We start from the raw sequence: 27,479 nt of genomic DNA on the forward strand, positions 1-27,479 counted from the left end.
TCTGACCAGAGATTCCTGGAAATGTATTATCTTGCATAGCTTTATCTTTTCCTTTCTTTTTTAAAACCTATGTGTAGCTCGCCTATAGACTGTGAACCTTATTATTTAAAAAGAACTATGAATTCACAGAATCATTTGACTTTTTAGATCCTATAGGAACCCAAGGGTCTTTGAATCCAGCCCCTCACACGACATTTGAATACTCTGCACATGAACCCAAATGTTTCCCATCCCCTGCACCAGCCAAAATACGGAGTGATGCCCAAAACAACCCACTGCATCTTCGTTTTCATTATTAGAACTGTCTTCCTCATGGTGAAACTTTCTTCCCCAGAACTGCTACCAAGGGCGGACCCACCAATCTCAGCCCTGGCCCCGGCAGAATGCCTTTGGGCCAGTCGATCTCACGCCGCTCTCGTTTCCTAGGCTGTAAACTGGGGATAAGAAGTGCACGTCATGATGGGTGTGAAGAGTAAATGAGCATGTTCATAAAGCACCTGGCACAGCACAGGGCCCCCTCTTCGGAACAGGGAACCCTCCCCTGCATGGCTGCTATCAGCAAAGTAGTGGCAGCTAAGGTTTTCTCTCCTCCAAGCCAAATATCCCCATTTCCTCAAAAAACAAACAAACATGGAATTGATATATATATATACCCATTTTGTCAACTTAGAGCACACTCCACACCCATAAGTGTCACTGCAATATCACATTTCTCCTTTCTCTATTGCTGATGGAATCTTCTCTCCCCTTCCCCCCACCACCAGTGTCCCCACATTTAACCCTCTGGCTAGCTGGGCTACAGGGGAAGGCAATAGGTATGGATGCTTTCTGGGTCTAAGGTGAGGGGACGCCAGAAGGGCCTCGCAGACATTAAGACGCATCTGAGAAGCTTCCCTCTTCATTCTGGTAAGATGTCGGCTCCTCCTCATCCAGGGTCACTCCTCTCTGTCCTCGCCATTCCTGCCTCTGGATTTCACAATTCTGGATGGTGGCTCCATAGGACATCTTCTTTTTGGGACTTGCAAAACTCTCATGGTTGAGTTCTGTCTCCTCGGCTAGTTCGTCTTGGTCGATGATCCCGCACTTCTCCTCGGAGAGGTTCTCGGGGTCGGCCCACTCCTGCTTCTCCCCGGAAGCGAAGACCCCGTAGAAGACCACACCGCTGTAGTGCACCAGGGCAGCTATGAGGAACACGTTCTGCCATTCCTCACGGGTCTAAACACGGAAACAGCACCAAGTAGCATTTTATCAACAAAAAAGACGTGAACAGTATTTTCTGGACAAAAGCAACCAACCACCCCGAAGGCAATGTGGTGCTTCTTGGGAAGACACGTCAGAAGCAGGCCTAAGATCCCAACAGAGTTTGAGTGCTCAAAAAATGAAAGTTAAGCCCTGGCCGTTGTGGCTCAGTGGTTAGAAATCTGGCCCAGCACTGGAGGGTCACCGGTTCCATTCCCTGTCAAGGGCATGTATCTGGGTTGCAGGTTTGATCCTGGGCCCTGGTCAGGGCACATGCAGAAGGCAACCAATTGATATGTCTCTCTCACACCAATCTCTCTCTCTCTCTCTCTCTCTCTCTCTGTGTCTCCCGACTCTCTCTAAAAATCAATGGAAAAAAAAATGTCCTTGAGGATTAACCAAAAAAGAAAAAGAAAAAGGAAAAGAAAGTTAATACTACAATGAATATGCCTTTTTTAATTTAGAAAAATACTTTATAAAATAAACATCACATAAAATACATGCAGTGCCATTTCCCAGCTCTTTAAATATACAAATGAGGTTCTGACTCACCTAGCATGCCTAGTGAAACTTGCTTTAGGAACCCACCATTTCATTTGATTTCTGTTATTTATTTATTTATTTGTTTGTTAATCCTCACCCAAGGATATTTTTTCATTGACTTTTTTCTTTTTAGATAGAGTGGAAAGGAGGGAGGGAGGGAGAGAGAGAGAAACACAGATGTGAGAAAGGCACATCAATTGGTTGCCTCCCGCACAACCCCAACTGGGGCTGGGATCTAACCCACGACTCTTTGGTCTGCGGGTCAATGCTCAACCGCTGAGCCAAACCAACCAGGGCAGAAACCACCATTTTAAATATCAGAGGTCTCCTTCTTGCTTACTGTTGGAGATGTAACAATTTGAGCCATGAAAATATTCAGTCTTCACTGTCAATAGCTTATGCATAATCATATTGTCTGTGTAAAATACAGTATCAAAAATAATGAATATTTGAGTTTAAAGTTACAAGAAGATAGTATCTGAGATTTAATAGCCATGTTATCAATATTATCATCTCATGAACAGAGAGGGAAAATGTGGATCCTCTCCCTATAAAATTCCCCAAATTCCACCTCTCTTTTCTATTCAAAAATAAGATAAATTGCCCCCACACTTTCTTCTCCAAGAAGTTAGGAGAATTTCTGAAGTCATATTTGTAATAGGCAATCTAACTTAAAAAGTAGTTGGATAAAAACCTCATAGTCTATTGTGATATGACAAAAGACTTAACTAATCTTGCTCTGTCTTCCACTATCCACACTGTATATAAGGGTCAATGTGACGCTGCTGGAGACAAGAATAAATGGAACTAGAATAGTGCATTGTATTTAGTCTGTATTGATCATGGATGCTCTCCTTAATAGCCATATGCAATAAAATAAAATACATTATTTATGAAATGAAAAAAAAAAAAAACTCATAGTATCAAAAAATTCTTATTTGTAGCCCTGGCCGGTTTGGCTCAGCGGTTAGAGCGTCGGCCTGCGGTCCGGAGAGACCCAGGTTCGGTTCCCGCTAAGGGCACGTACTTCGGTTGCAGTTTGTCCCCGGCCCTGGTTGGTCGTGTGGGTGGCAGCCACTCGATGTGTCCCTTCACGTCGATGTTTCTCTCTCTCTCTCTCTTCCTCTCTCTCCCTCCCACTCTATCTGTACAAAAAATGGAAAAATATCCTCGGGTGAGGATAAAAAAGAAAAAAAAAAATTCTTATTTGTTGAAAGCAGCATCCTGAAAACTTTTCAGTGACAAAGATTAAGAAACCATGTGACCTGTGGTTGAACTCTGGATGAATCTGGGGTCTTCCTCCACCACCCACCCTGGTCTAAACACAGAAAAGCTCAGTAATAACCCAGCGCCATACCCTTGTAGGTCCTTAGGATGGGTCATTAATGTCTTGTTCATTTTCTTCATAATAAGGAAGCATAACAGCACTATTTTTGTGCTGGAACATGTTAAGCAATAGATGGAAATGGCCTATAAAGTTTTATTACTTGGAATTATAAAACAATCTTGAGTAATTTATTCATCCTGAATTTATTGCCTCAGTTTCTTCCTGTCTCTAAACAGTCTTCATGGTGTTCATCCCCATCACACACACACACACCTTTTATTTTTCGGTTGAGGAAAGGAAACATAGAACCAAAATTAATCAGTCGTGTTGCCATCAGTAAACAATAGATTAAAGGAGAAGGAGGAGAAAGGAAGGACGAAGGGCGGGAGAAAGGGAGGGAGGAAGGAAGGAAGGGTAAGAGAGAAAGAAAAAAAGCAAATGCAAAAGAGGTTCAAATGACTCAGCCAAGGTCAAGGACATACACATTTACAGGCTGGGGTAGGGCTCTGAAATCTCCAGTTTGTGCAGTGTTTCAGTCCTAATACTCACAGACCAAAGGAGAGCATTACCTTGTGCTTGGTCATCGCACCAACAATGAGGGGACAGACCATTCCAGAGAGGGTCCCCACTCCATTTGAGATGCCCATGAGAATGCTGGCATAACGGGGGGCAATGTCCAGGTGGTTGACATTAAAACCTGTAGTGAAAAGCTCAAAATCAGAGTCAAGACGAGAACTCCAAATACACTTTAGAAAATACTTAGCTTCCCCCCAACTCTCATCAATCTGTGTGTTTTCTTCCAGCATGTGAATGGGGGGTACCTCTACAGAGAGGGCTGGTTTGCGGCTTGTCAGGCTGTGTCTGCACATAGCAGAGGAATGTGCTGTGGTTGATTAGCAATGTCTACCATGGACTCTGCATGGGGAAAAGTATGGCACCTGTGCCTTGTAGGTTCGGAACTCCAAAATGACAGCAATACTGAACAGCAGAAAGCCTGGACCACATTTATTCAGAGCAAACAATCACACAATCACATTCAGTGTGATTAGAGTTGAAGCCTGCCTCATAACATCATCCCTCCCAGACCTCCACTCACCCTCAAAAGGCCACCCTTAGCCAAATGGCATCATAGAAAGGGTACTTTTTAAATAATACAATTTGCCCTGGCCAGTGTGTTAAGTGGTTAGAGCATAGGCCTGTGTACCAAAGGGTCAAGGATTTGATTCTCAGTCAAGGACACATACCTGGGTTGCAGGTTTAATCCCTGGCCCCGGTCGAGGTCATGTGGAAAGCAACCAATCCATGTGTCTCTCTCATATAGATGTTTCTCTCTCTCTCCCTCCCTTCCACTCTATCTAAAAAAAAATCAATGGAAAAATATCCTTGGATGAGGATTAGCAAACTAACTAACTAACTAACTAACTAACTAAATAAATAAATAAATAAATAAAACAATTGCAGAGACATTGGCAAAATCCTCTGTAATTTACAAAACATTTACATGTATATACTTGATTTGGAGTCCGTAAATCTGGATTTTAATCGTATTTCTACCACTTGTCATTTTTAGGCCTTTGTTTCTTCATCTCTAATATGGGGTAATATTACTACTGAAGTCATATAGATGCTGTAATATGAGACCCAGGGGAAGTATGTGTGAGAGAGCCCATGGCAAATAGCTAAGCTCTACTAACTACCACAACCGCCACTACCACTACTACGACTAACTACCACTAACTACCACTGCCACTGCTCTGCCATTAACTACCACTGCCACTAACTGCTACTAACTATCTCTTCCACTGACTGCCACGACTACCACTAACTACCATTGCCAGTACTACTCCCACTGTGACACTGCTAAGCATGCCCCTCTCTTGGAGGTTTGCCATCGGAAGAGAACGGTGCAGGGAGTGTAAACGGGTACGTGGCCAGCATCTCACCATTCACTGCTTATCAGAAGAGGGTGGGTGGAGGGGAGGAGCGAGGCAGGGCAAGGGCCAGGCTGTGAAGGGGAGGCTTCAGGCGCTGAGAACACTTGTCCAGTACTGCCCAAGGGTGAATCTTAGTCAGAAAGCTGCCTCTGGACAAAGGATTTAAACTTTCTGAACCTCTACTTCTTCATCTATAAACTGGCATAACCATCCTTGTAAAATTGTTGTAAGAATTAAGTTAAGTATGCCCAGCCAGTGTGACTCAGTGGATTGAACGCCGTCCCATGGACTGAGAGGTCCTGGTTCAATTCCCAGTCGGGGCACATGCCCGGGTTGCGGGCTCCATCCCGGTGTGGGGGATGGGGTGTGCAGGAGGCAGCCGAGCTATGTTTCTCTCTCACATCGATGTTTCTATCTCTCTCTCTCTAAAAAATTAATGAAAACATATTTTTAAAAAAAGAATTAAGTAACATATATTCATTACATGGCACATAGAGGTGAAAACCAGCTCTATGTTTTTCTTGGTTGGTTATCCATCTGTCTTGTTTCCACTACCTCCCTGAACTGGCAAAGTGTCTGGCACACCGTAGACACTCAATAAATTATTGTTTAATTAATTACAAATTTAAGCTATAAAATTGCAGCAGGAGGTTGTCATTTCTATTTGTTCATATTTTTGTTGTGCTTTGTTTTACTTTTTAATTCTCTATTCTGTGCAAAAAACCTGAAAATAGAATTTTAAAAAATGTTTTCTAATCTGGCACATTGGCTGGTGGTATTTTCCTACCTCCATCCAGGAAAACTTTTGAGAAAATCTTTTCTTGTAATAAACATGCCATCTCTTTCAGATCAGAGTGGCAGACGATCCGAATATAAAACAGCTGCAAAATTAATTAATCTTGCTGTTGATTTCATTGTGATAAACATTTTATTACAAAAGAACCCCGAGATAAGAAGCAATTAATCGGATTGTCGAGCATTTTATTCCGATGCAAAGCTCAGGCATGTGTGTTCAGCTCAAGATAACGTGAGAAAAGTCATTTAGGTTTCTAGCTGCACAATCCTGCTGTAGGGAAATCTCTGAGAAACTGAGATATTGATAGATTTTTTGCAGCAGCAGCTGCAGATACCAAAAAAATTTTTTGTATACAAGCTGGGAGAGTCTGTCTTCTCCACCTAGGACATGTCTCAAAATAGGCACCACCCATCCCTTGTATCCTTCAATGTCATTAGTCTCGACTCTCTTGTCTATAATCAGTCCCTCGATTGTCCCAGTCTTCCTTGGCATCCCTACAAACTCCTTGTAAGTTGGCAGGTGGCCAGTCCTGAGGAACTACCGCCCCCATGGCCATAGTCCCTCCTATCATATCACTGTCGGTCAGACAAACCTGAATTCCAGTCCTGGCCACTTAACTTACCTGGGAAAGTTAAGTCACCTTTCCAAGACTCAGGGTCCTTGCTGGTTAAAGGGGCAGAGCAATACCCTTCTTGCAGGGTTGCTACAGGGATTAAATGAGACCAGGTCCAAACAACGGCTAGCTTGGAGTAAGTGCTAAAATCATGATGGCAGCGCTGCGCTTTGGGATGTTGGATTTTGCTCCTTCTGACGGTGGCCCAGTTGGCAATCTGGGAGCAATAGGAACTGAAACATTTCAGTATCTCTGGGCAGGACATGAATCTCCTTGGCATCACAGAGCTGTGGGGAAGGGATTCTTCAACATCCTCCGGGAAACAAGTCGGGATTGTTCTGTTCTTGCTACTCAAAGTGTGGACGGCTGAGCAGCAGCAGCAGCCTGGCTGAGGAGCTTCTTATAAATGCAGAATCTGAGGCCCACCCTGGACATGCTGCATCAGAGCCTGCGTTTGGCAAGATCCTGGGGTGATCTGTACCTTGAAGAGGGAGAAGGTCTGGGCCATAGTGAATAAGTATTAATAATAGTGACTACTTAATTTGGCTATGCCTCTCGCGCTGGGCTAAGGGCTTCCAATGCTTTGTTTCCACTAGAATGGAAACTTTATGAGGACACTCTTTGACTTTTTCCCAAGGCGACATCCCCTGTGCCAAGCACAGTGCCTGGCGCGCGGCGTGTGAGTGAATGCACGGATGAGTCCATTGACATCTCCCAAGAGCCCCGTGAGGTCACCATTGCATCTTCCCGATCGCTACTAGAAGAAATGGAGGCTTGAGAAGTCAATCACTTGGCAATTTTTTTTCTTTTATAAATAGTAAGTGGCAAAGAGAGGACTCAAAGTCTACATAGCTCCAAACCCAAGTTCTCAGCTGCAAGCTACTTTTAAAGCAGACTTTTTTCCTAATTTTACTCTTTGCCAGACCTATTTTGGGGTAGTTTACACCCGAGCTTCCATATCTGTCCATTCTGGGATGTTACCACTCCGACCTCTTAGGCAGATGAAAGGGAGATCGCAGGCCTGGAGCCAGGCAGGACTGCCCCTTGGCTCTTCCTTGGCCACCAATTGTCCCCTGTGTGGCCACGGGAAGGCACCCAGTCTTTCCGAATTTTAGGTACCTCGTGAGTAAAATAGTGATATGACTATTTGCTTCCCGATGTCATCAGGTAGAACCAATTTATGTGACGTGTTCTGTAAGTGGTGGTTTTCAGTAGTATGGCATGTTTTAAAGGTAGAAGAACAGGTGAATTTTACTTTTTCACCCAGTTTTGCACAGGAGCTTCTGAAGTCTGTGAGATGCAACACCGCGGTACTGGGACCTCTGCCGTGGTGGGCTGTGTTCTGCTCCTGTAGAACGGGGTGCCGACAGCCCCGGCAGCTGGGAGGACTCGGGGGCTGGCGCGCACGGGGCACGCACAGAGCGACCACCGTTAGATCGCACCGTCACCGGCACTGTTATCTCTGCCTGTCCCAGCCTGTTCCGAAAGTCGCTTCCCCTCTCTGCAAGGAAGGCCATGGAGTAGACAACACGTGGAGAAGCCTTCCCGTCTAAGCAACTCGGATTGCACGACGAAATGTCCACTGAACTCGTATCAGCAGGTCACTAGGAGGAGGCGAGGGGTGGACCGGTCGCAAAGCCTCAGGTAGGCAGCATGACCTGGTGCTAACGCAGGGAAGTGCCACTTCACCCGGCCACACGCGTGGCCTCTGCCAGGCCTCCGGGGCATTGCCAGCACTTTGTGTCTTTTTCCAAGACGGAGAAACGAGGGACAAGCCCATGGCCGGCCTGCTCCGGGAAGGTCAGCCAGCATATGTTCCCTGCTTTCTCCTAAGACTTGCTGGATCTATAGGAAAGATCTGGAAACCCGAAGGACACTTTACCTGAAATAGCAAAGCCACTAAATCCCACGGCAAGCACCAGAAAGGAGATAGCCACCCCTTTGGTGTGGGAAAAGCCGACCACCAGGAGTAAGGTTGCCTCCATGCCGAAACCTGCGAATGGGGACCGCAAGGGGAAAATGTCATTGGCAAGTCAGTCAGCCCAAGCTCATGAATTTATTTACTAAGACTCTACTAATATTTCCGTGGACTAGTTTTTAGTACACACCTTTTGGCACGGTGCTTACAATATTCCCCAGGTGTTTCTTGACTGCATGACTATGTTACTATTACCCAGCTGCTCCGTGAGCCTTCTGACTTTATCCTGGTGCACCTTGAACCCCAAATGGCCCAGCAGACTCCAAAGAAGCCCCTGGGGGAGGGATGTTGCTTCGTGGGTAGCTGCCCCTGCCATTTCTGAATACCAAACTCTCCTTTATACTGTGAGTGAGTTCCCTTCGTTTATATGTTATGGCCTCTCACAGAAAAATAAAACGACAACACTCTTAGTATTTATTGCCAAAGGTGAAGATCTATGGTGAACATCTGAAGCAAAAGGCATAAAGCAAAATTCTTCCCTTTCAGAAGCTCTCAGGCTTCCTTATTAAAGCCATGAGATGTTTGCACAGAAACACAGCCGAATAAAAGTACTTCCTGTGCCTGTCAGAATGAGTGACTCCAGCACAACCAAAAGGATGAGGAAATCCTAAAGATGCTCCTCTCACACAACACACACACACACGTTCAGCCAACAGCAGACAGGATGGTGATGTAAGTACCATTTCCAGGTATAAATGTGCCCTAAAAAATGGAAGACAGGATGCTTCATTCTGAAGACTGTCTGCTGATTTCAGATGTCTCCACATGACTGTCCTACAGGTGCCTCAAAGACAACATGCCCAGCCGGGCCAGTGTTGCTCAGTGGTTAGAGTACCAGCCTGTGCTCCGAAGGGTCGTTTCAATTCTCGGTCAAGGGCACATACCTGGGTTGCAGGTTTGATCCCCAGCCCCAGTCGGGATGCATGCAGGAGGCAACCAATCAACGTCTCTCTCACATTGATGTCTCTCTCTCTCTCTCTCTTTCTCTCTCTCCCCCACCCCCCACTCTCCCTCCCTTCCACTCTCTCTAAATTATCAATGGAAAAATATCCTAGAGTGAGGATTAACAACAACGAAATTCTAGCAGCAAATATCCCTTGCCCATGGAAAAAGAAGAAAGTGACAGTCTCCAAGAACTGTGTGATCTTTCTCAGCTGAGAAATGCCCTCTATATTTCTTTAGAAAATGTGAAACCAACTAAAATTCTCTAGTGCTTCATCATGTCCAAATCAACATGGCTTATTCAGGGAAGGCACAAAACTCTGTCTTCATGTTTTTATCTCTAGTCTAGCGTCTCTGTATTTAAGCAAAGAGGGACAGCCATGGTTTTTCCCTTAATTTTCTATGTGGAGCTCACTGTTTCTGATATATCAAAATGTAAAATGACACAAAAAGACATGTAGAGAGGTTTTTTGATTGTTGTTGTTTTTTTAGGATGGGATTGAGGCTGGTGAGTATCTGCATATGCATTCTAGTTTCTACAAAATAAAAGGAGAAGGGAGAAGAAGACTTACTCTCAAAAAACACAGGCACTTGGTAGCACTTACCTCTGAGTTCTCACCCACCAACAAACACCAATCTCCAACCATGGAGAAACCACGGCCAAGGTGATTGGAACAAAATTAAACAGGAACACGATATTCCTATAAACACAGTCTCCAAAGCACCTGTCTTTAGAAGAGGTTGTGCAAATCTAGTTTAATCCAGGATTTTCTCTCAAGTTCCAGGTTTAGAGGGTGCATATTTTGGCCATGGGAAATAGGACTGAATAGCAGATAGTTACGGAATGTCACCTTTGGAAAACTTCTGTATTGTCAGTGTCTTGAACACAGGAGAAGAAGAAGGCACTAACCTATGTTGGACCCACGCTAGGTGCATGTATATGGCATCTCGTTTAACCTTCATAACAATCATCTGAGGTAAATACTATTATTCCGATTTTAAATAAGAAGAAAGTCAGTCTTAGAGAACTTAGAAGTCCATCCACCTCTCTCCACCTTCAAGCCACCACCTTCTCTTGACAGAAAAACTGAAATAGTTTCTTAGCTGGTCTCCCTTCTTTGGTTCCTGTGTTCTATGTTCAACTATTCAGATTTGAAAACATGTATCTGATCGTGTCCCTTTTCCTGCTTCAAACCCTCCAAGAGCTTCCCAATTGCACTTCAACTAAAACCCAAGCCCGTGTGTATGTCTACAAGGGCTCCCAAGATCCGGCCCCAGCTGCGCATTCTGCTCCCACCTCCTGTCAGTCTCCACCTCACTCACTAAGCTCCAACCATTCTGACTTTCCTTCCTTCCTTCCGTTCTCCAGCATGCCACATCCATGCCTGCCTCGGGGCCATCGCACATGCTGTTCCCTCTGCCTAAAACACTCCTGCCCGAGCGGTGACAAGGTAGTAAGCACATGATGAGTTGCCAACCGAGTGTGTGGATAGGAAGGAGAGATCACTGGAGGCTGACGCAGCCTTCACAAGTCACAAGAGGAAGACGAGCCCATGTGGAAGGGTGTGTGGAGGGGCCTGGGGTGAGCGGTGAAGGTGAGCAGGACGCACAGTAAAGGGAAAGGCCATGAGCAAAGTCAGAGACAGGAAGGTGTTTCCAGGGCCTGGTGTGGAGGGCTAGTCAGCTGGAGCAGAGTTTGATCCTTACGGCAGTGGGTCTTCGGCTACTGTCCTAGTGTCCTGTGGCTACCGTAACGAACGGCCACAAAGGCGGTGGCTTCAGACAACACACATTTCATATTGCACAGGTCTGGAGGTCAGAAGTGCAAAACGGGTCCCACAGAGCTCAAACCAGCGTGTCCACGGAGCGAAGTTCCCTCTGAAGGCTCCAGGGGAAATTTCTTCTTGCCTTTTCCAGGATCTTAGGCACAGTCTGCCACATGAGCAAGTCACCTTACTACACCCCAGCGTCCTCACTGCAGTTGGGTTTAATGACAGCACTTGCTCCACAGGGTGGTTATGGGGAATAAATAAGGCAATGTGTGTAAAGAACTCAGCTTCATGTCTGACACAGACCGCACTCAATGAATACATGCTCATTTTAAAAACAAAACAAAAGAGATACTAAGGAAATGCAGAGTTTTGAAAGGTGAGCAGTCATAAACATTGCAGGGGTCCATGATTCCCTTTACTTATCTCTTTTGAAAAGTCACCCAGCTCTCACTTTGCAAAATCAAAACAAAACGCAGGAACTAAAGAAAGTGGGAAAGAAGATGACGTGTGTGTGTGTGTGTGTGTGTGTGTGTGTGTGTGTACACTCCATGCACAAGCATATGTTGAGAGGAAAGAAGACCACTCAGAGAAACTGCTTTTCTTATGTTTCTCCCTAAAACATGTGTATATGTAGAAAGGGAAGATGGAGATAAGGGAATAAACATCAGCAAAGGATTCTGCATGTGGAGGAGTGTATGGGAGAGATAAACAACAGACAGATGGGTAACAGGAAATCACGTTGCACCGGCTGAAGAGCAGGAGAAAAGAAGCATTTCTGCAGTTACAGGTGTGCACCGATTTATCAGCTAAGTTATCACCTCACAAGTCGCACAGGTACGGGCTGGGTGACCACTTGGCAGGGGGTGATGGACACTCAAGTATCTGCTGGGGGTGGACTTAGGGGCTTTTTTTCCCCAAAAAAATCCTCACTGGAGGATATTTTTCCATTCATCTTCAGATAGAGTAGGAGGGAGGGAGAGAGAAAACATCGATGTGAGAGAAACACATCAACTGGTTGTCTCCTGCATGACCCCAACCAGGGCTGGGGGCAAACTGTAACCGAGGTACGTGCCCTTGACCGGAATCAAATCCAAGACTCTTTGATCTGCAGGCCGACGCTCTAACCACTAAGCAACCGGCCAGAGCTTAGGGGTTTTTAATATCCTTTCCAGTGAGTAGGCATAACCTCCAAGATTTCATCTCTTTCTATAAAAGCTGCTTAAACCACCTATGAAATCCACGGTACCTCCACAGTTCATGATTTTTCTGACAGCAGTTGTGGTCAAAATATGTCTGCTTCTTAAATAATCAGCCAGTTGTCCTCCAACAGGCACAATGATGGTCATCACCATGTGTGGGAGTGCAGACAAGAGGCCCACCTGGGTGAAAAGAAACACCGAGCTGTTTTTAGCTGCTTCCTGGAGAGTACGAATCCCTGCTCCCACCAGCTACACTGCCCACTACCATCACCACCAAATGCAATCAGCTAATTAATTATATGGGACTCAGGTAGGCCTGAATTTTGTAATAAATAGACAATGAATGAATGAATGATTTCAAGGGTAGACCTAATTGTCTCCTCCACCAGATTGGAAGCTCCTTGAGGGCAGAGATGACTGTTATTCATCACAGAGGCCCCAGCACCCAGCATAGGCCTGGTGCACGGTAAGTGAACACTTGACACAGTGAATGTTCATTGATGGCACCTGCTATTCCCTGGCTATGTGAGCTCTGCCCTGGTCACTTTGGACAGTCCCTGCAGCGATGTGGACATCTACCCCTACTAGGCTGCTGTTCTTCCCTCATAGAAAGGAGGCTTAATTCTTTTATGATGATAGTTTAAGTCTCACCATTCACACCCTTCCTCCCCGAAACACAGGCAACCCAATGACAATGGCTGGGGAAGATTTCAAAAGGCTCTTCTACAGGACAATGGTCATCCTTGTCATAGCACAGGGATGGTCTGCAAAACAAGCCTTAAGGTTCTTACTGCTATTCACTGAGTGTTTATAGAAAAAGAAAACCTCTCACTGTTAATCTTTTTATTCTTGTCTAATATGCCATCCTTGAGTTAGAGTCATAAACACTTTGAGGTCATGTCGAACATGAATCTTGAAAAGCAGCTTACTGCAGCTCTGATCCTTGCTAAGAAGAAATTAAATAACCATGTATACTACGCACAGAATGTACGACTTGTCTGACCACCAGGGTATCAGGGGTCATATGACTGTTATAAATTATAATGAGCAATTTTATTATTCTATCATGCAAAAATTTTGTAAGTAGAAGCAAGAGATTTAAAGTGCGAGAACATTTGAAGCATCTAGGTGTTTACCTTACTTATTGCAAATCCAAAGACCTCTTCAAAATACGCAGGCTGACTTATTAACAGCAAATAAAAGGTCCAGCTTCTGCAGAAATTTGCCACAATGATCGCATAAACCGGCAATGACGTGAAAAATCTTTTCCATGGTGTATTAAATTTCTAGAGAGTAAAAATACCATGAGATTTTTTGGGAAATATATTTGACATGTCATTTTCCTTCTATTATTTGTCAATTATAGTTGATATTCAATATTATTTTACATTCATTCCAGGTGTACAGCACAGTAGTGAGACATTTATATAATTTACAAAGTGATTCCCCTGATTAAGTCTAGTACCCACCTGGCACCACATATAGTTATTACAATGTTATTGGCTATATTCTCTACAAGGGAATATACATCCCTGTACTTTACATCCCTGTGACTATTTTGTAACTTTCAACTTATACTTCTTAATACCTTCACCTTCTCCACCCAGCCCATTAACCCCTGTCCCATCTGGTAGCCATCAATTCACATGTTATTTTTCTTAAGAGGACAACACAGCCACTAAGAGAAATAACTCACGGAGAAGAGAGAGGCAAATCCTTCTATCCACCGATACTTACGCTTAGACTGACCACGTTGGCTCCTTCCCCTATACTTGTCTCTATGTAGGTCCTCTCCTCCTGGGATATTGTTGGGTGAGCTGCTGGGCACTCATAGGCCTGCAACAGCCAAAAGATGTACCAAATAATGCCAAACATACCTGCAGGTAAAAAACAAAAGGTTTTACTATATGGTCTCATTTCCTTCCATCTCTAAGTTTTTCAATTTTCAAAATATTCCCAAACAGTACTATGTTCAGCTAGTGGAAAGGGTTTTGTTGTTGTTAACTGGTATTTGAGCCCTGGCCGGTTTTGCTCAGTGGTTAGAGCTTTGGCCCACGGACCAGGGAGTCCTGCTAAGGGGTTCCCGCTAAGGGTATGTACCTGGGTTGCAGTTTGTCCCCGGCCCCAGTTGGGGTTGTGTGGGTGGCAACCAATCGATGTGTCTCTCTCACATCGATGTTTCTCTCTCCCTCTTCCTCACTTTCTCCTTCCCACTCTTTCTGTAGATAAGTGCAAAAATATCTTCAGGTGAGGATGGAAAAAAAATTTTAACTGGTATTTGAAGATAGAAACTCAGCTGTTAAATGAGTCATAGGTAGACAAGTATTCCTTGATATCGTAATCTCTTAGCCTATCCCATTAGACAATAAAATACCATCTCTATGAGTCACCCGTGGGAGCTCATGAAGGCAAATCACTCACCATAAATATAAAAGACGGAGGCCCAGCCAATGTACTGTACCAACACGCCCGCCAGGGGCATGGCAATCACTGCCCCCGCATAGGAGCCTAGAACAGAGAGAGTGCGGGACATTTACCAGTCATCCTGCGAACTTTCATCCCGTTCACAGATCACGGGGCTGGGGGGGGACGCATCAATGGAGCAGGAGTGAAAACACCTCCACGCAGAACAGGCAAACCTGCCTTAAGACAGGGCGTCCAGGACAGAAAGGTCACCAGGCTACCCTTGAACTTCATCCAGTACCATGGAGGGGTTAGCCAAGATTGTTCAGGCACAGCAATGTGAAATCAATAGCAAGGTGGAATAAGAAAATGAGAAAAATCCGAGAGAAATTTGAGAAAATTCAACCAGGCGCGTTATTGGGTGCTGAGGGCAGCACGTGGCGAAACCCGAATCTGCCCTTCAGAGCCCACAGGTCAGAGGGTTATCACCAGGTCTTCAAATAGGGGACTTCAAACGATTAAAGGATCATGTTCTTTTAGAGTCTTGATTTTTTAACATCAGAAAACAGTTAAATGCCTTTCAAAGAGTTCAGTGGAAGGATGCCAGCATGGCTGCTGTCCCCATCCACCTCCCGAATGGGTACCTTTTCACGTGTACCTCTTACTTCACCTGGCACGCACTTGCCTGTGCGTGGATGTTGGTCTTGTCTAGACAAGATAAGGAGGGCAGAGGCGGTGCCCTGGCCTCCACTGTCTCCTGCAGCTGCATAATATCTACGGGGAAACACGAGCCCTGCAAACTCCCAATAAATAGGAACTGAATTTATAAAATAAAATAAAATAGCTATCACCCTGGCCAGTTTAGCTCAGCGGTTAGAGTGTCGGCTTGCAGACCAAAGGGTAGCAGGTTCAATTCCCAGTCAAGGGCATGTACCTCGGTTTGGGGTTCGATTCCCAGCCCTGGTCAGGGTCGTGCAGGAGGCAACCAATCGAGTGTCTCTCTCACATCGATGTTTCTCTCTCTCTCTCCCTCCCTCCCACCCACTCTATCTAAAAAAAAAGAAAAGAAAAAGAAAAAATATCCTCAGGTGAGGATTAAATAAAAAATAGCTACCTGAAATTCCTTCTGGGCTGTGAATGAAAAAAAAAAACACCTTGCTTTAGTAACAGTAAACAGCACAGGGCAATTCTGTGTCCCAGAAAGCAATACTAAGGAAGACCTCCGGAAACGCGAATTTGGGGGTCCCAGAGAGGACAAAACCCTATCTTTCCAAGCAGGGCTGGCTGGCCCCGAACGGCCCACCGTGGAATCCCCAATCTGGACACCACGACAGGAGGCTCCCCGTCTCTAACCGCTGTCCTCAGAGGACGGGCTGAGACCTCTGCATCGTCTGCTGACTTGAGGAGCAAACACACCAAGTGTGTGAAGCTGTGCGGGGCTGTAGTTAGAGCCGCAGGCACCGGCTGTGACGGCTGGTGTCCTGTGCAGAACGACGGTGCACGTTTTCCTTGTTCACCTCAGACTTCCTCAGAGCAGGGAGGCTAGCGTTCCAGAGCATTCCGGAGAGAGCTGCACCCAACTCCGCTGTGTGTGGAGAAGGTGGTCTTCTTCCCAGGCCCCACACCCTGGGCTGGGGGTGGGAGGCTCCTCTTTAGGTGATGAGAAGAATGCCCAGGACAGGGAGGGTCGGGGGATCACCAGGCACTAAGACGCCCTGGGTGCCGTCCGTGCCCAGCACTGTGCTGAGTGTTCAGGACCCATGATGTCACCGAACCCTCTTTTCAACCTGATGACCTTGGTACCAAGGTCGCCCCCATTTTACAAGAAGGAAACCAAGGCTGGAGGGGGAGGGAAGGTGCCTGAGGTCGCACAGGTGTGAGTGACCGGGGCCCAGCCTGCTGGAATCCAAAGCCTTTCCCCTGAACTACATCGTAATTCAGGCCAGGCTCCCCCGCTCAGAAACGCTGTCATTCCTGAGTGAGGAGCATTTTTTCCACCGAGGAAATGTCATAACTTGAAACTGTCCTTCCCTGTCCATTGAACAAACTCGCCCCTTCCCTGTCCGTTGAGCACGGCGGCACGAATCTCCCATGACGTGGCCCACTCCACCCGCGCCGCCCGACGGCCTCCATCCCCTGAGCTCAGCACAGACGGCAGAGGAAGCCCTGGTGCTTGCTGAGTGGCGGGCAGAGTGGGCCATGGCAGCTCTGGGGGTGGGAGCGTCCCCGGTTCTGTCCTCACTAGTTCTGAGAAGTGACATTTGTTCCTCCCTCACCTTCATTTCTTCTCTAAAGCAGTGGCTGTAATGAGATGTCCTCTAAAGTCCCTCCCAACCCCAATGCTCTTTAAGTATAAAAACCAACTAGCACCCTGGCTGGTGTGGCTCAGCTGGTTGGAGCGTCATTCCGTACACCGAAAGGTCTCGGGTTCGATTCCCGGCCAGGGTATATACCTAGGTTGCAGGTTCTGCGCCCGGTTGTGGCATGTGCAGGAGGCAACAGATCGGTGTTTCTCTCTCTCTCTCTCCTTTCCTCTCTCTAAAATCAATAAACATATTCTCTGGCAAGAATTGAAAAAATAAATAGAAAAGAACCAATTAGCCCCAAGCCTATGTTTCCTTCTAATGGCATTTCCCTTGGCTGGTCTTTGAAACCGAGGCCACACCTCAGCTGGGAACTGTAATAAAGCCCGTGACTTGGATCAGGTATGTTCCCTTGAGAGTCAAACCGTTTCTTACATCAGCCCCCTTAGGGCTAGAAGGACACCGAGAATGGGAGCAGCACGAGTCACGCTTGCTTTGCTGGCGAATCGAAAGCAAAGGCCTTACAAGTGAACCACCCGAGGAGAAGCAGCTCAGGGTCTGACAGTTCACAAGACCAGCTGGGGCAGAATCTCATATTCTCCCAGAGTTGGTGTGAGGCCAGTATGGGGGTGGAGATGATCTTGAACAGCAAACAGGAGGACAGAAGTGGCTTCTGAAGACAAGAGAAGCTAAAGACGTGAGACATCTCAGCTGTGCACGCAGTTCCGGACTCGGCAGGAGCAGGCACGTTGCTGAGCACACCACACCCCATGTCAGGGATGAGGAGGGCGGGTTACGGAGATAAAGAGAAAGGAAAAGAATGAAGGGCCTGGCCTGTGTGGTTCAGTGGTTGAGCATCGACCATGCACCAAGAGGTCACCGGTTCAATTCCCAGTCAAGACACATGCCCAGGCTGTGGGCCTGATCCCCAGTGGGGAGCATGCAGGAGGCGGCCAATCGATGTTCTCGCTCATCGAAGTTTCTATCTCTCTCTCCCTCTCCCTTCCTCTCTCTCTAAAATTAATTTTAAAAAAAGAGAGAGAGAGAGAAAGAATGAGGGAGAAATAAAAACATTCATAGAAATAAAGAGGAAGCTTTACTTCCCCTTTAGCTAACAAGCACAGGTTAGCTTATCTTAGGAAAGGAACATTAGCTTGAAAATTAGACAGACTTAAAATCTGATGCTCATTCTGCCTGGGCCCCACTGCGACTTTTGCGACCGAAGGCACTTTTGTCTTCCTGGGCCCCTCACCCTCTAAAATAAATTGAAAATATATGTTGCACCTGTGTTGATGGGGGGCGCATGTGCTGTTCGTGTTCAGCTGTTGATTGGTACCTAGGGAGACCTTTCAGAACACCGACTACTCCCAAAGGCATGGCTCAGAGGGGGAGCAACCTTAGCAAGTGACGTTTGGAGACCCAGGACTTAAAGTCACATCACTACTGAAAAGCCACTCATTTAGTTTTGGGTAAGGGGGATGGTCTCCACTTCGTTTTAATCTGGAATGTAATCATGAAAACCAGTTAAAGGGCCCCTGTGACAATGTATACGTAGTAGTGAGCAGTGAGGAACATTCTGAATCCAGGATCAGATGCTCCAGCTCCATGACTTGGTAACTACGTGAACTTGGGCAAGTGATTGAACTTTAGTTTCAGTTCAATGGAACTAAACTTTAAACTTTAGTCTCAGTTTCTCCCTCTATGAAAATAGGAGTGGGGGGCTGAATGATTTTATCTCTTCAGCTTTTGACTTTGGCAAGTATTGTTGATGGCTAATCCAACAACCATTTCCAACTCCTTCCTTTTGACCTTCCTCTCCTAAAGATGCTGGGAAAGCTAGGCTCCGGCTTCCCTAGCCTACTCTGCAGTTAGTAAAGGACAGGACACAATGAGGACCAAGGAAATAGAAGTGGAAGCCTGCTAGGGGGGTTTTGGGAAAGTCTTTGCTTTTCCAATGAGTGGAACATAGGTGTCTAGGATGCCCGTTCCCCCTTCTTCCTGCCCTCAATGTGGACTCGATGCCTGGAGCTGTGGCAGCTATCTTGTGAACATGAGGAACAAGTCTGAGAGTAAAAAGCTATCACTCTGAGGACCATGGAGTAGAAAGTCAGCATGTGTAGGCCCTGGATGGATGAATCATTGAGCAGCAGAACCAACACCAGCAACCACTCACCTTTGGACTTCCATTATGTGAAAAAAATAGATTCTATTTAGTAGGGTCTTCTTTTGAAACCAAAAGCATCCCCAAATGAAACGCGTTACGGCTGTAGTACACTTACCACAGAAAGAGGTCGTGGCCAGGCGGCTTCTCTCCAAAGGCGGCGCCCACTTGCTCCACATCCCGTGGCAGGCTGGGTAGGTCACACCCTGGCCAAATGGTGGAAAATAGATTATTGGATTGGACTCTAGTTTCTGTTTATGTTTAAAATGTGGATCCTGATTCTTTAACACAGGCTACAATATAAAAGCCTAATTTCATAGATACTAAATAGCATGTGTCAGCCACTTTGACTGACAGCACAGATGCTCCCATTTGAATACCAGTTCAAAGGTAAGCATGGTGGGGAGTGGGGGAGAAGGTCTTTATAGTTCTATGTTATATAGAATATCACTATAGAAAGGGACTTCCAAGCCCTGGCCGGTAGCTCAGTTGGTTAGAGCGTCATCTAATACACCAAAGTTGCAGGTTCGATCTCTGGTCAGGGCACATACAAGAAGCAACCAAAGAATGCATAAATAAGAGGAACAACAATCAATGTTTCTCTCTCTCTTTCTCTCTCTCCCCTCTTTTCTCTAAAATCAATTTTTAAAACAGGCTTCTCAAAAAAAAAAAAAAGAAAGAAAGAATTACCTTTCTACGGCTTTACGTATTGTGTTTGATTGCTCTCAAAACTTTAAATAAATAAAAAAAAAAGAAAAAAAGAAAGGGACTTCCCCAATTCTCTCATTTCAAGATACAGAACCTGAGGCTCAGAGCCATTAAGTCACTAGACTCAAGTCTTCATGGCTGCAATATCATCTTCTTTCCACCATATCAGTATTTTCAAAAATGTGGTATATATCCCTCTAGTTGGACTAGAGTTGGATGTGAGGTGCTACAGCAACCTGGATTTTTTAAATATAATTACGATATATATATTCTAATATGCTTCAGGAAATATATAACCAGCACATCAAACCCATGATTTCAAAGACATTGCTGCTTGTGATGAGGTTCTTTGTGTTCATGGGTTTTCGGAACACAGCCACGCCCATTTGTTAACCAGTGGCCTCCAGCTACTTTTGCACCGACAATGGCTGGGCTGAGTATTTGGCCAAGTCCTCTGGCTATATTATGCTTCCTTCTTCATCAAGTAGAACTTTACAGATTTATTAATAAAGCCACTTACATTGTTTCAATGGGAAGAGCCCTTGTGATGTGAACTGTACGTTTGGAGCTTTGGTTTCATCATTTATTAAATGAAAAGGGTTAGATCAGGTTATCTCCAAGGTCAGTCCTTACTCATCTAAAATTCTGTACTCTATGAAACGGTCCTTTATTGTGTTTAAATTTGGAATCACACAAGGTTTGTATTCTGTTCATTTTTTTAAATATGTTTTTATTGATTTCAAAGAGAGAAGGGAGAGGGAGAAGAAACAGCCATCAGTTGCTTCTCAAACACACCCTAACCAGGAACAAAATTCCCAACCTGGGCATGTGCCCTGATGGGGAATCGAACCGGCCACCACCAAGTGAGCCACACTGGCCAGGCACACCACAAGTATTAAATGAAAGTATTCATAATGGTAACCATAACCAGAGAGTTGAGATAGCAAAACAAGGTAGAAGACAGGAAAACCCAGTAAAAGGAGTTTTCTTCAGGGGCTGAATTTTCTAAGGAACCATGTTGTCACCAGCGACATTGAAAACTGTTAAGGAAAGAACCTCCTACCTCCACCAGACCTTGCAAAATCCGGACACACATGACGCAGCCGTAATGCACTCTGGCTGCAGATGGGATGAACATGTTCAAGGTCGATGTTAAGAAGATGGCGGCTCCAAAGACCCTGAGGGACCAAGCACAGTGTTACTGGGCAGGCCTGCTCACGGATGTCACACGTAAGCTAAATACCAGAAACAAACCTAACAGTTCGTGGGAGATCACTATGGACATTAACAGAAAGAAAAATAGATGTGTTACAGTCTAGTGTGTCCCAAACTAGACTGTTGGGCTGCTTTGATTCCCAGGCTCCGGGCCCTGGACCAATCAATCATGGGCACGTTTTTGGCAATACAGGCATGTCCTGCCTGGATTGAGGTCCTGGCGGTGGAGGTGAGCTTGCTGGAGACCCCCTTCTGCTTGGTTCGGCCCAACGGACCCATCCTGACTATTACCTCCTGACCTGTGCACATTCGGGCTGTGTCTCCTGCTTCACATTCTGCTCTCACATTACCAGCGGGGACGCAGACTGTCTGGGAAGCACACTGTGTACTGGAACCAGCCAAGCACAAGACAGGCCGTGTACCTGTCTCAGCCCCCACTCTGCCCCTGCCTTCTCCTCCCCGCCTTCCCCAGCGAGCCCTGGGAATGAGCAGCTGCACGCTCAGCCTTTCTCACGTGTGTTAAAGGTGCTTCGGCCTGTTTTACATGCTGGGACATTATGTATGATTTCTTTTTAGGGTAGAAGTGTAAGCAGTAACCCCAGAGGCCACAGGAGACCGTATTTTCATCACATTTTAAAAGAATATTATCGATAAGTGAAAATAAAAAAGGACATAAATTAGATAAAAACAAAATACAGTCATGCTTATATATATATATTGAGATTCTATGGTAGTAACCGTCACATGTTTTTTACCTGGACTGATAAAACAAAATCTATTTTATATTGCAACCCAATACATACTCCTACACACAAACGTAACATGTTTCAACAACCAAAACTTAAATGTGCAGCGAGCTGAGGTATTTTTTATTCTTTTATTCTATTTACTTATCTTCTCTGCTATTTATTTTTCTTTTTTTTTTTTTAGAAAATGCTCATTGGTAAATTATTATATTGATTTTATTACCATCTAAAGAGTTGGTTTAGAATTCGAAAAGCACTGCTTTATAAAATGCATACTTTACAAAATCCGTACATGTGAAGTCACACAGGACACACAATTGGAAGGGACCTGGGGATATTTAGCACACTCCTTTTCTGGTGCATATCCACCCTCCGTCCCCTCCAAGTGGTCATCCTCTTCTGCTTGAATACCTCTAGTAACAGAACTCACTGCTTCCTGGGGCACCTCATTCTGTCTTGGCTACTTTGAATTGCTCAAACACCTACTATAGGATCTCAAGGGCATTAAAGACATCCTGCAATCTAGAGGCCAGTCCCTACCACTCACATGACGAAACCTGTATGGTACTGGAGGATATTTACATAGGATCACAGAATGTCATGGGTCAAAGGGAACTCAAACACAGCCTAAGCCATGCTCCATTTCACAGGTGTGGAAACTGATGCCCGGAAGGTGATTCAGTAGAGGTCACCAAGTGAGTTACTTAGGGTCCAGAAGCTGTTTCTCCTGACTCAGACTCAGCTGTTCTTTTTACTACATAATCACTTAAAGAACTGCAAGAGAAGTTAGATTAAATAAAAAGAGACTCTGAGAACAGGATCGTGTGGATTGATACCTATGAATCACATCTATCGGAATGGCTCCTATCTTCCATTCTGTATCCCAGACTGAGAGCCAGCTCCGCAGACTTGGTAGGAGTACAAAGCCATGTTATGATCTATGTAGCACTCGTGTTATATTGATGTATCTTACCTGTTAGCAGCGAACTTGTTTGAAATGAAACCACCTGGAATTTGGGTCACAATATAACCCCAGAAAAAAGATCCGTGGATAAAGCCCACCGTCTCTGGGTCCCAGTTAAACTGTGCTTTCTGAAAATGAGAAATCAGACCCAGTTGTTTGTAAGAAAACACTTGACCGCCATTTTTCATTCATGAGCCTACATAATAAACCCACAAGTTCTTTCTTTCCTTTGTTTATTCAATAATTATTTATGGAGGGCCTCTGGTGTGCTGGGGATGTAGCAGTGAACACAACAAACTACCTGCTCTCCTGGAGCTCACCTTGTAGTGAGAGATCGTGTACACATTTATACATATGTATATATGGTATACACACATACACACACACACACATATATAGCAAATGCATATATGCCATCATATATTATGGTACATATGGGTATGTATATATACCAAATATATTTATACCATATACCAAATTAAATATATATATATATATACACACACACACATACAATTAACCCTTGGTTTTCTAATGTCTCCCATCTCGAACAACTTGCTTCTCAACCCAACATGTTGGTACCTGTGTGATTAGTCACACGTCTCTCAGGCAACAAACAAAGGAGGGGATGATCGAGTATAAGCCAGTTTACTGCTATTCACACCTCAGGAAATTATGCTGCGAATATTTTCATGTGTTTTTGCTTTTGTTGCTGCTTACTGTTATTATTAAATTTTCACTTATTACTGTATATATCATTCCTTTTTGTTAAATTTTCACTTATATTTCCTGTGCCTTTTGTTTTTAAAGTGTTTATTTATAGCTCAGCCAGTGTGGCTCAATGGCTGAGCATTAGCCCATGCACCAAGAGGTCGCCGGTTCGATTCCCAGTCAGGGCACATGCCCAGGTTGTGGGCCTGATCCCCAGTGGTGGCATGCAGGAGGCAGCCAATTGATGTTCTCTCTCATCAATGTTTCTATCTCTCTCTCTAAAAAAATCATTACAGCAAAAAAAATTTTTAAAAAAGAAAAAAACAAAGTGTTTATTTATAGATTAAACAGTACATTCTATATGTCCTGTGTATAAGAAAAGTTAAAACGGAAAATCACTTTGGAAGGCTGGAATGGATTAATTTAATTTACACTATTTGTAATGGGCAGAAATGCTTGAGCTTTTAAATCCACTGTATATATACCAAATAATGGCCAGCGCCAAGAAGAAAATAAAACAGCTTGTGAAGAAAACAAAAAGTAAGTCCTAGGTTTGCTGAGTTATTTACTAGGTTATTCAGATGCCAATTTAGTGAGGACACAAAGGGAATGAGAGTCTTAAGTCTCTCATTTTTAAAAAGGATAATAAACCTATTTCACCCACCCAGCAGATGTATGGAGAGAAACAGCACAGATATTTCTAGTAGGTTATTCATCTGCTTAGAGATTTTGCATTTAACACATTTAACATTGGGACATCGTGTAGACTCGGTAAATGTCAGCAGTAATTGTGATGATGACGAGAGCATGACAACACCCTGCACAAGTCACACCAGTGAAAATGTGATTTCCAAGGCTGGAATCTATTTCCTCACATTCTTCCTCAAGCAAAGTAGCTCATTCTTTTCAGACTCCCTGCAAATGTCTTTTTTTTTGAGGAGGCTCGCCAATGCCCCTGAATGATATGGCCACTTCTTCCTGTGCTAGCTCCACAGACCTTGGTTCTTACTGCCCAGGTACCTACGCTAGCCATGCACACGTGTGTCCATTGCCCACATTGGGTGGCAAGCAACTCTAAGGTAGCACCCGTGTCCTTTGATTTTATAGCCTCAGAACCTAAAACAAATACCAGGAACATAGAAGATGCAAGTAAATAGTTACCAAATGAATAAATGAATGGCTTTGTAAACACTGGTATCAAAATGCATGGTGTTCCCCAATCAGAAAGAATATATGCACCCCTATGTTCAGAGCAACACTATTTACAATAGCTAAGATCTGGAAACAGCCTAAGTGTCCAATCAGTGATGAGGGGATGAAAAAGCTGTGGTACATGTACACAATGGAATACTATGCAGCCGTAAGAAAGAGAGATCGCTTATTCTTTGAGACAACCTGGAGAGCATTAAGCTAAGTGAAATAAGCCAATCAGAAAAAAAAAACAAATACCACATGAGCTCACTTATTTGTGGAATATAATGAACAAAATAGACCCAGAGACATAGAAAGGAGAATGGTTCAGAATGACAGACCTCAGAGGAGGGGGTGGAAAGGATGGATGAGATAAACCAAAGATCTTATACGCATGTATGCGTAACCAATGAACATAGACAAACAATGCTGGGGTGGGGTGGGATAGGGAGGAGGGTATCTGTGAGGAAAAAAGGAGAAACACCTATAACAAAAACAAATTAATAAAACTAAAAAAAAAAAAACACATGGTATTCCTTTTCTGCCTAGGGTGGCACAGTGGTTAAGGGCTTTGACCCTCACACCAAAGGGTCACAGGTTTGATGCCCATTGCAGGAGGCAACCAATTGATGTGTGTCTCTCACAACAATCTCCCTCTCCTTCCCTCCCTTACACTGTCCCCAAAAATATCAATGGGATGAAATATCCTTGGGTGAGGATTAACATCAACAACAAGAATACAAGGTGTTCCTATGATGGAGTAAAGGTTTTTAGTTATCAATATACTATGTCTTATAAACTTAAATCACAGTTTATTTTCCTGTCACAAATTGTTAAGTATATGTTTGCTCACTTATTCAACATTCACCTAGTGCCTCCTGGGCGCTGGGTCAGGTGCCAGACAATGTAAATACAAACTCAAGTAAGACTTGCCTTTGCCTCTAGGAGATCACAGTACACGTGACAATGGCCTGTACTCTACACTGTAGTTCTCATTTTGCAGATTGGGAAGTTAAAGCTCAAGAGTAACAATCATTCATTCAAATCAGCTCACCAATTTTTTTTATCTTTATTGTTGAATGTAATACAGATATTTCTCATTTTTCTCCCATTGACCCTCTCCTCCACACTCCCGCTCCCCTCCTGCCTTTTCCCACACTGTTGTCTGTGTCCATTGGTTATGCATATAAGTTCCTTGGTTTATTTCTTCCCACCTCCCAACCCCTTTCACTTTGAGGTTTGTCAGTCTAGCAACCAATTTGTACTTCTTAATCCCTTCACCTTTTTCATCCATTCCCCCAACCCTTTTCCCATCTGGCAACTAACAAAATGTTCTCTATATCTATGAGAATGTTTCTGTTCTGCCTGTTCATTTTGTTTGTAGATTCAATTGTCGATAGATATGTATTTGTTGCCATTTTGTTTGTTCATATATTTTATCTTTTTCTTCAAAAAGACCCTTCAACATTTCATATAATAATGGTTTGGTGGTGATGAACTCCTTTAGCTTTTCCTTGTCTGGGAAACTCTTTATATGGCCATCAATTCTAAATGACAGCTTTGCAGGATAGAGTAATCTTGGTTGTAGGTTCTTGCTTTTCATCACTCTGAATATTTGTTGCCACTCCCTTCTGGCCTGCAAAGTTTCTTTTGAGAAATCAGCTGACAGCCTTATGGGAACTCCCTTGTAGGTAACCAACTGCTTTTCTCTTGCTGCTTTTAAGATTCTCTCTTTGTCTTGAACCTTTTGCATTTTGATGATGATGTGTCTTGGTGTGGGCCTCTTGGGATTGATCTCGTTTGGGACTCTCTGTGCTTCCTGGACTTGTATGTCTGTTTCCTTCACCAAGTTAGGGAAGTTTTCTGCCATTATTGTTTCAAATAGGTTTTTGATTCCTTGTTCTCCCTCTTCTCCTTCTGGTACCCCCAAGATGTGAATGTTGGCATGCTTAAAATTGTCCCAGAGGCTCCTTACACTATCCTCATTGTTTTGGATTCTTTTTTCTTTTTGCTGTTCTGATTGGGTGTTTTTTGCTTCCTTATATTCCAAATTGATAGTTTGTTTCTTGGCTTTACCTACTCTACCATTGAATCTGTGTAAATTATTCTTTATTTCAGTTAGTGTCCCCTTCATTTATGACTGGTCCAATTTTATGCTCTTGAGGCCCTCACTAAGTTCGCTGAGATTCTCACTAAGTCCATTGAGCATCCTTATAAGCAGTGTTTTGAACTCAGCATCTGTTAGGTTGCTTATCTCCATTTTGCTTATTTCTTTCCTGGGGTTTTGTTCTGTTCTTTCATTTGGGACCTGTTTCTTTTGTCTCCTCATTTTGTCTGCCTCCCTGTGTTTGTTTCAGTGTATTACTTAACGAGAGGTATGTGGCTACCTGAGACCAGATGCTGCTTGTTTGAAAGAATTTAGGAAAAACCTGAAGCAGGATCCAAGACAGGCCAATCCTATGGTTAAGCAAGTGGCAACATCTTGGGTGAGCCTAAAAGTTGGGTGGGGCAGGGCCTCAGGGAGTCACCAGGGCAGGGCTACCAGTGTGAGCCAGGTTGCTGGAGTCCCAGATATGGCGACTGTCTGCCGCCCCAGGGAAGGGCTCACCAAAGGAACAAAGGCCTCTGACAGCACGTCTGTCCAGGAGAAAGCCCCCTCTCCAGCCCTCGCTCCAGTGCCAAACAGCTCAGTTCTTCCCTGTATGTCTCTGGTGCCCCTCGAGCTGCCTCCCCT

At 44.5% G+C, this 27,479-nt stretch overlaps 1 protein-coding gene across 3 annotated transcripts in view; it reads right to left on the reverse strand.

Moving 5' to 3' along the window:
* Positions 1–780: 780 nt before the first annotated feature.
* SLC17A8 (solute carrier family 17 member 8) overlaps positions 781–27,479 on the reverse strand; it is a 49,592-nt gene continuing 22,893 nt past the window's right edge. The window contains exons 3-12 of one of the 3 annotated variants that reach the window (XM_036252275.1): positions 22,853–22,967; positions 20,982–21,096; positions 19,329–19,416; positions 14,765–14,851; positions 14,081–14,220; positions 13,480–13,629; positions 12,391–12,523; positions 8,335–8,445; positions 3,679–3,806; positions 871–1,215 (exon numbers count right to left, since the gene is read on the reverse strand). In XM_036252275.1, the coding sequence (XP_036108168.1) occupies positions 871–1,215; positions 3,679–3,806; positions 8,335–8,445; positions 12,391–12,523; positions 13,480–13,629; positions 14,081–14,220; positions 14,765–14,851; positions 19,329–19,416; positions 20,982–21,096; positions 22,853–22,967 (1,412 nt within the window). Of the gene's footprint in view, positions 1,216–3,678; positions 3,807–8,334; positions 8,446–12,390; positions 12,524–13,479; positions 13,630–14,080; positions 14,221–14,764; positions 14,852–19,328; positions 19,417–20,981; positions 21,097–22,852; positions 22,972–27,479 lie in introns of all 3 variants that reach the window. The other 2 variants (XM_036252276.1, XM_036252277.1) reach the window with 2 other exon arrangements.

Source organism: Molossus molossus, unplaced genomic scaffold (genome assembly GCF_014108415.1).
Source record: "Molossus molossus isolate mMolMol1 unplaced genomic scaffold, mMolMol1.p scaffold_m16_p_10, whole genome shotgun sequence".
Lineage (NCBI taxonomy): Eukaryota > Metazoa > Chordata > Mammalia > Chiroptera > Molossidae > Molossus > Molossus molossus.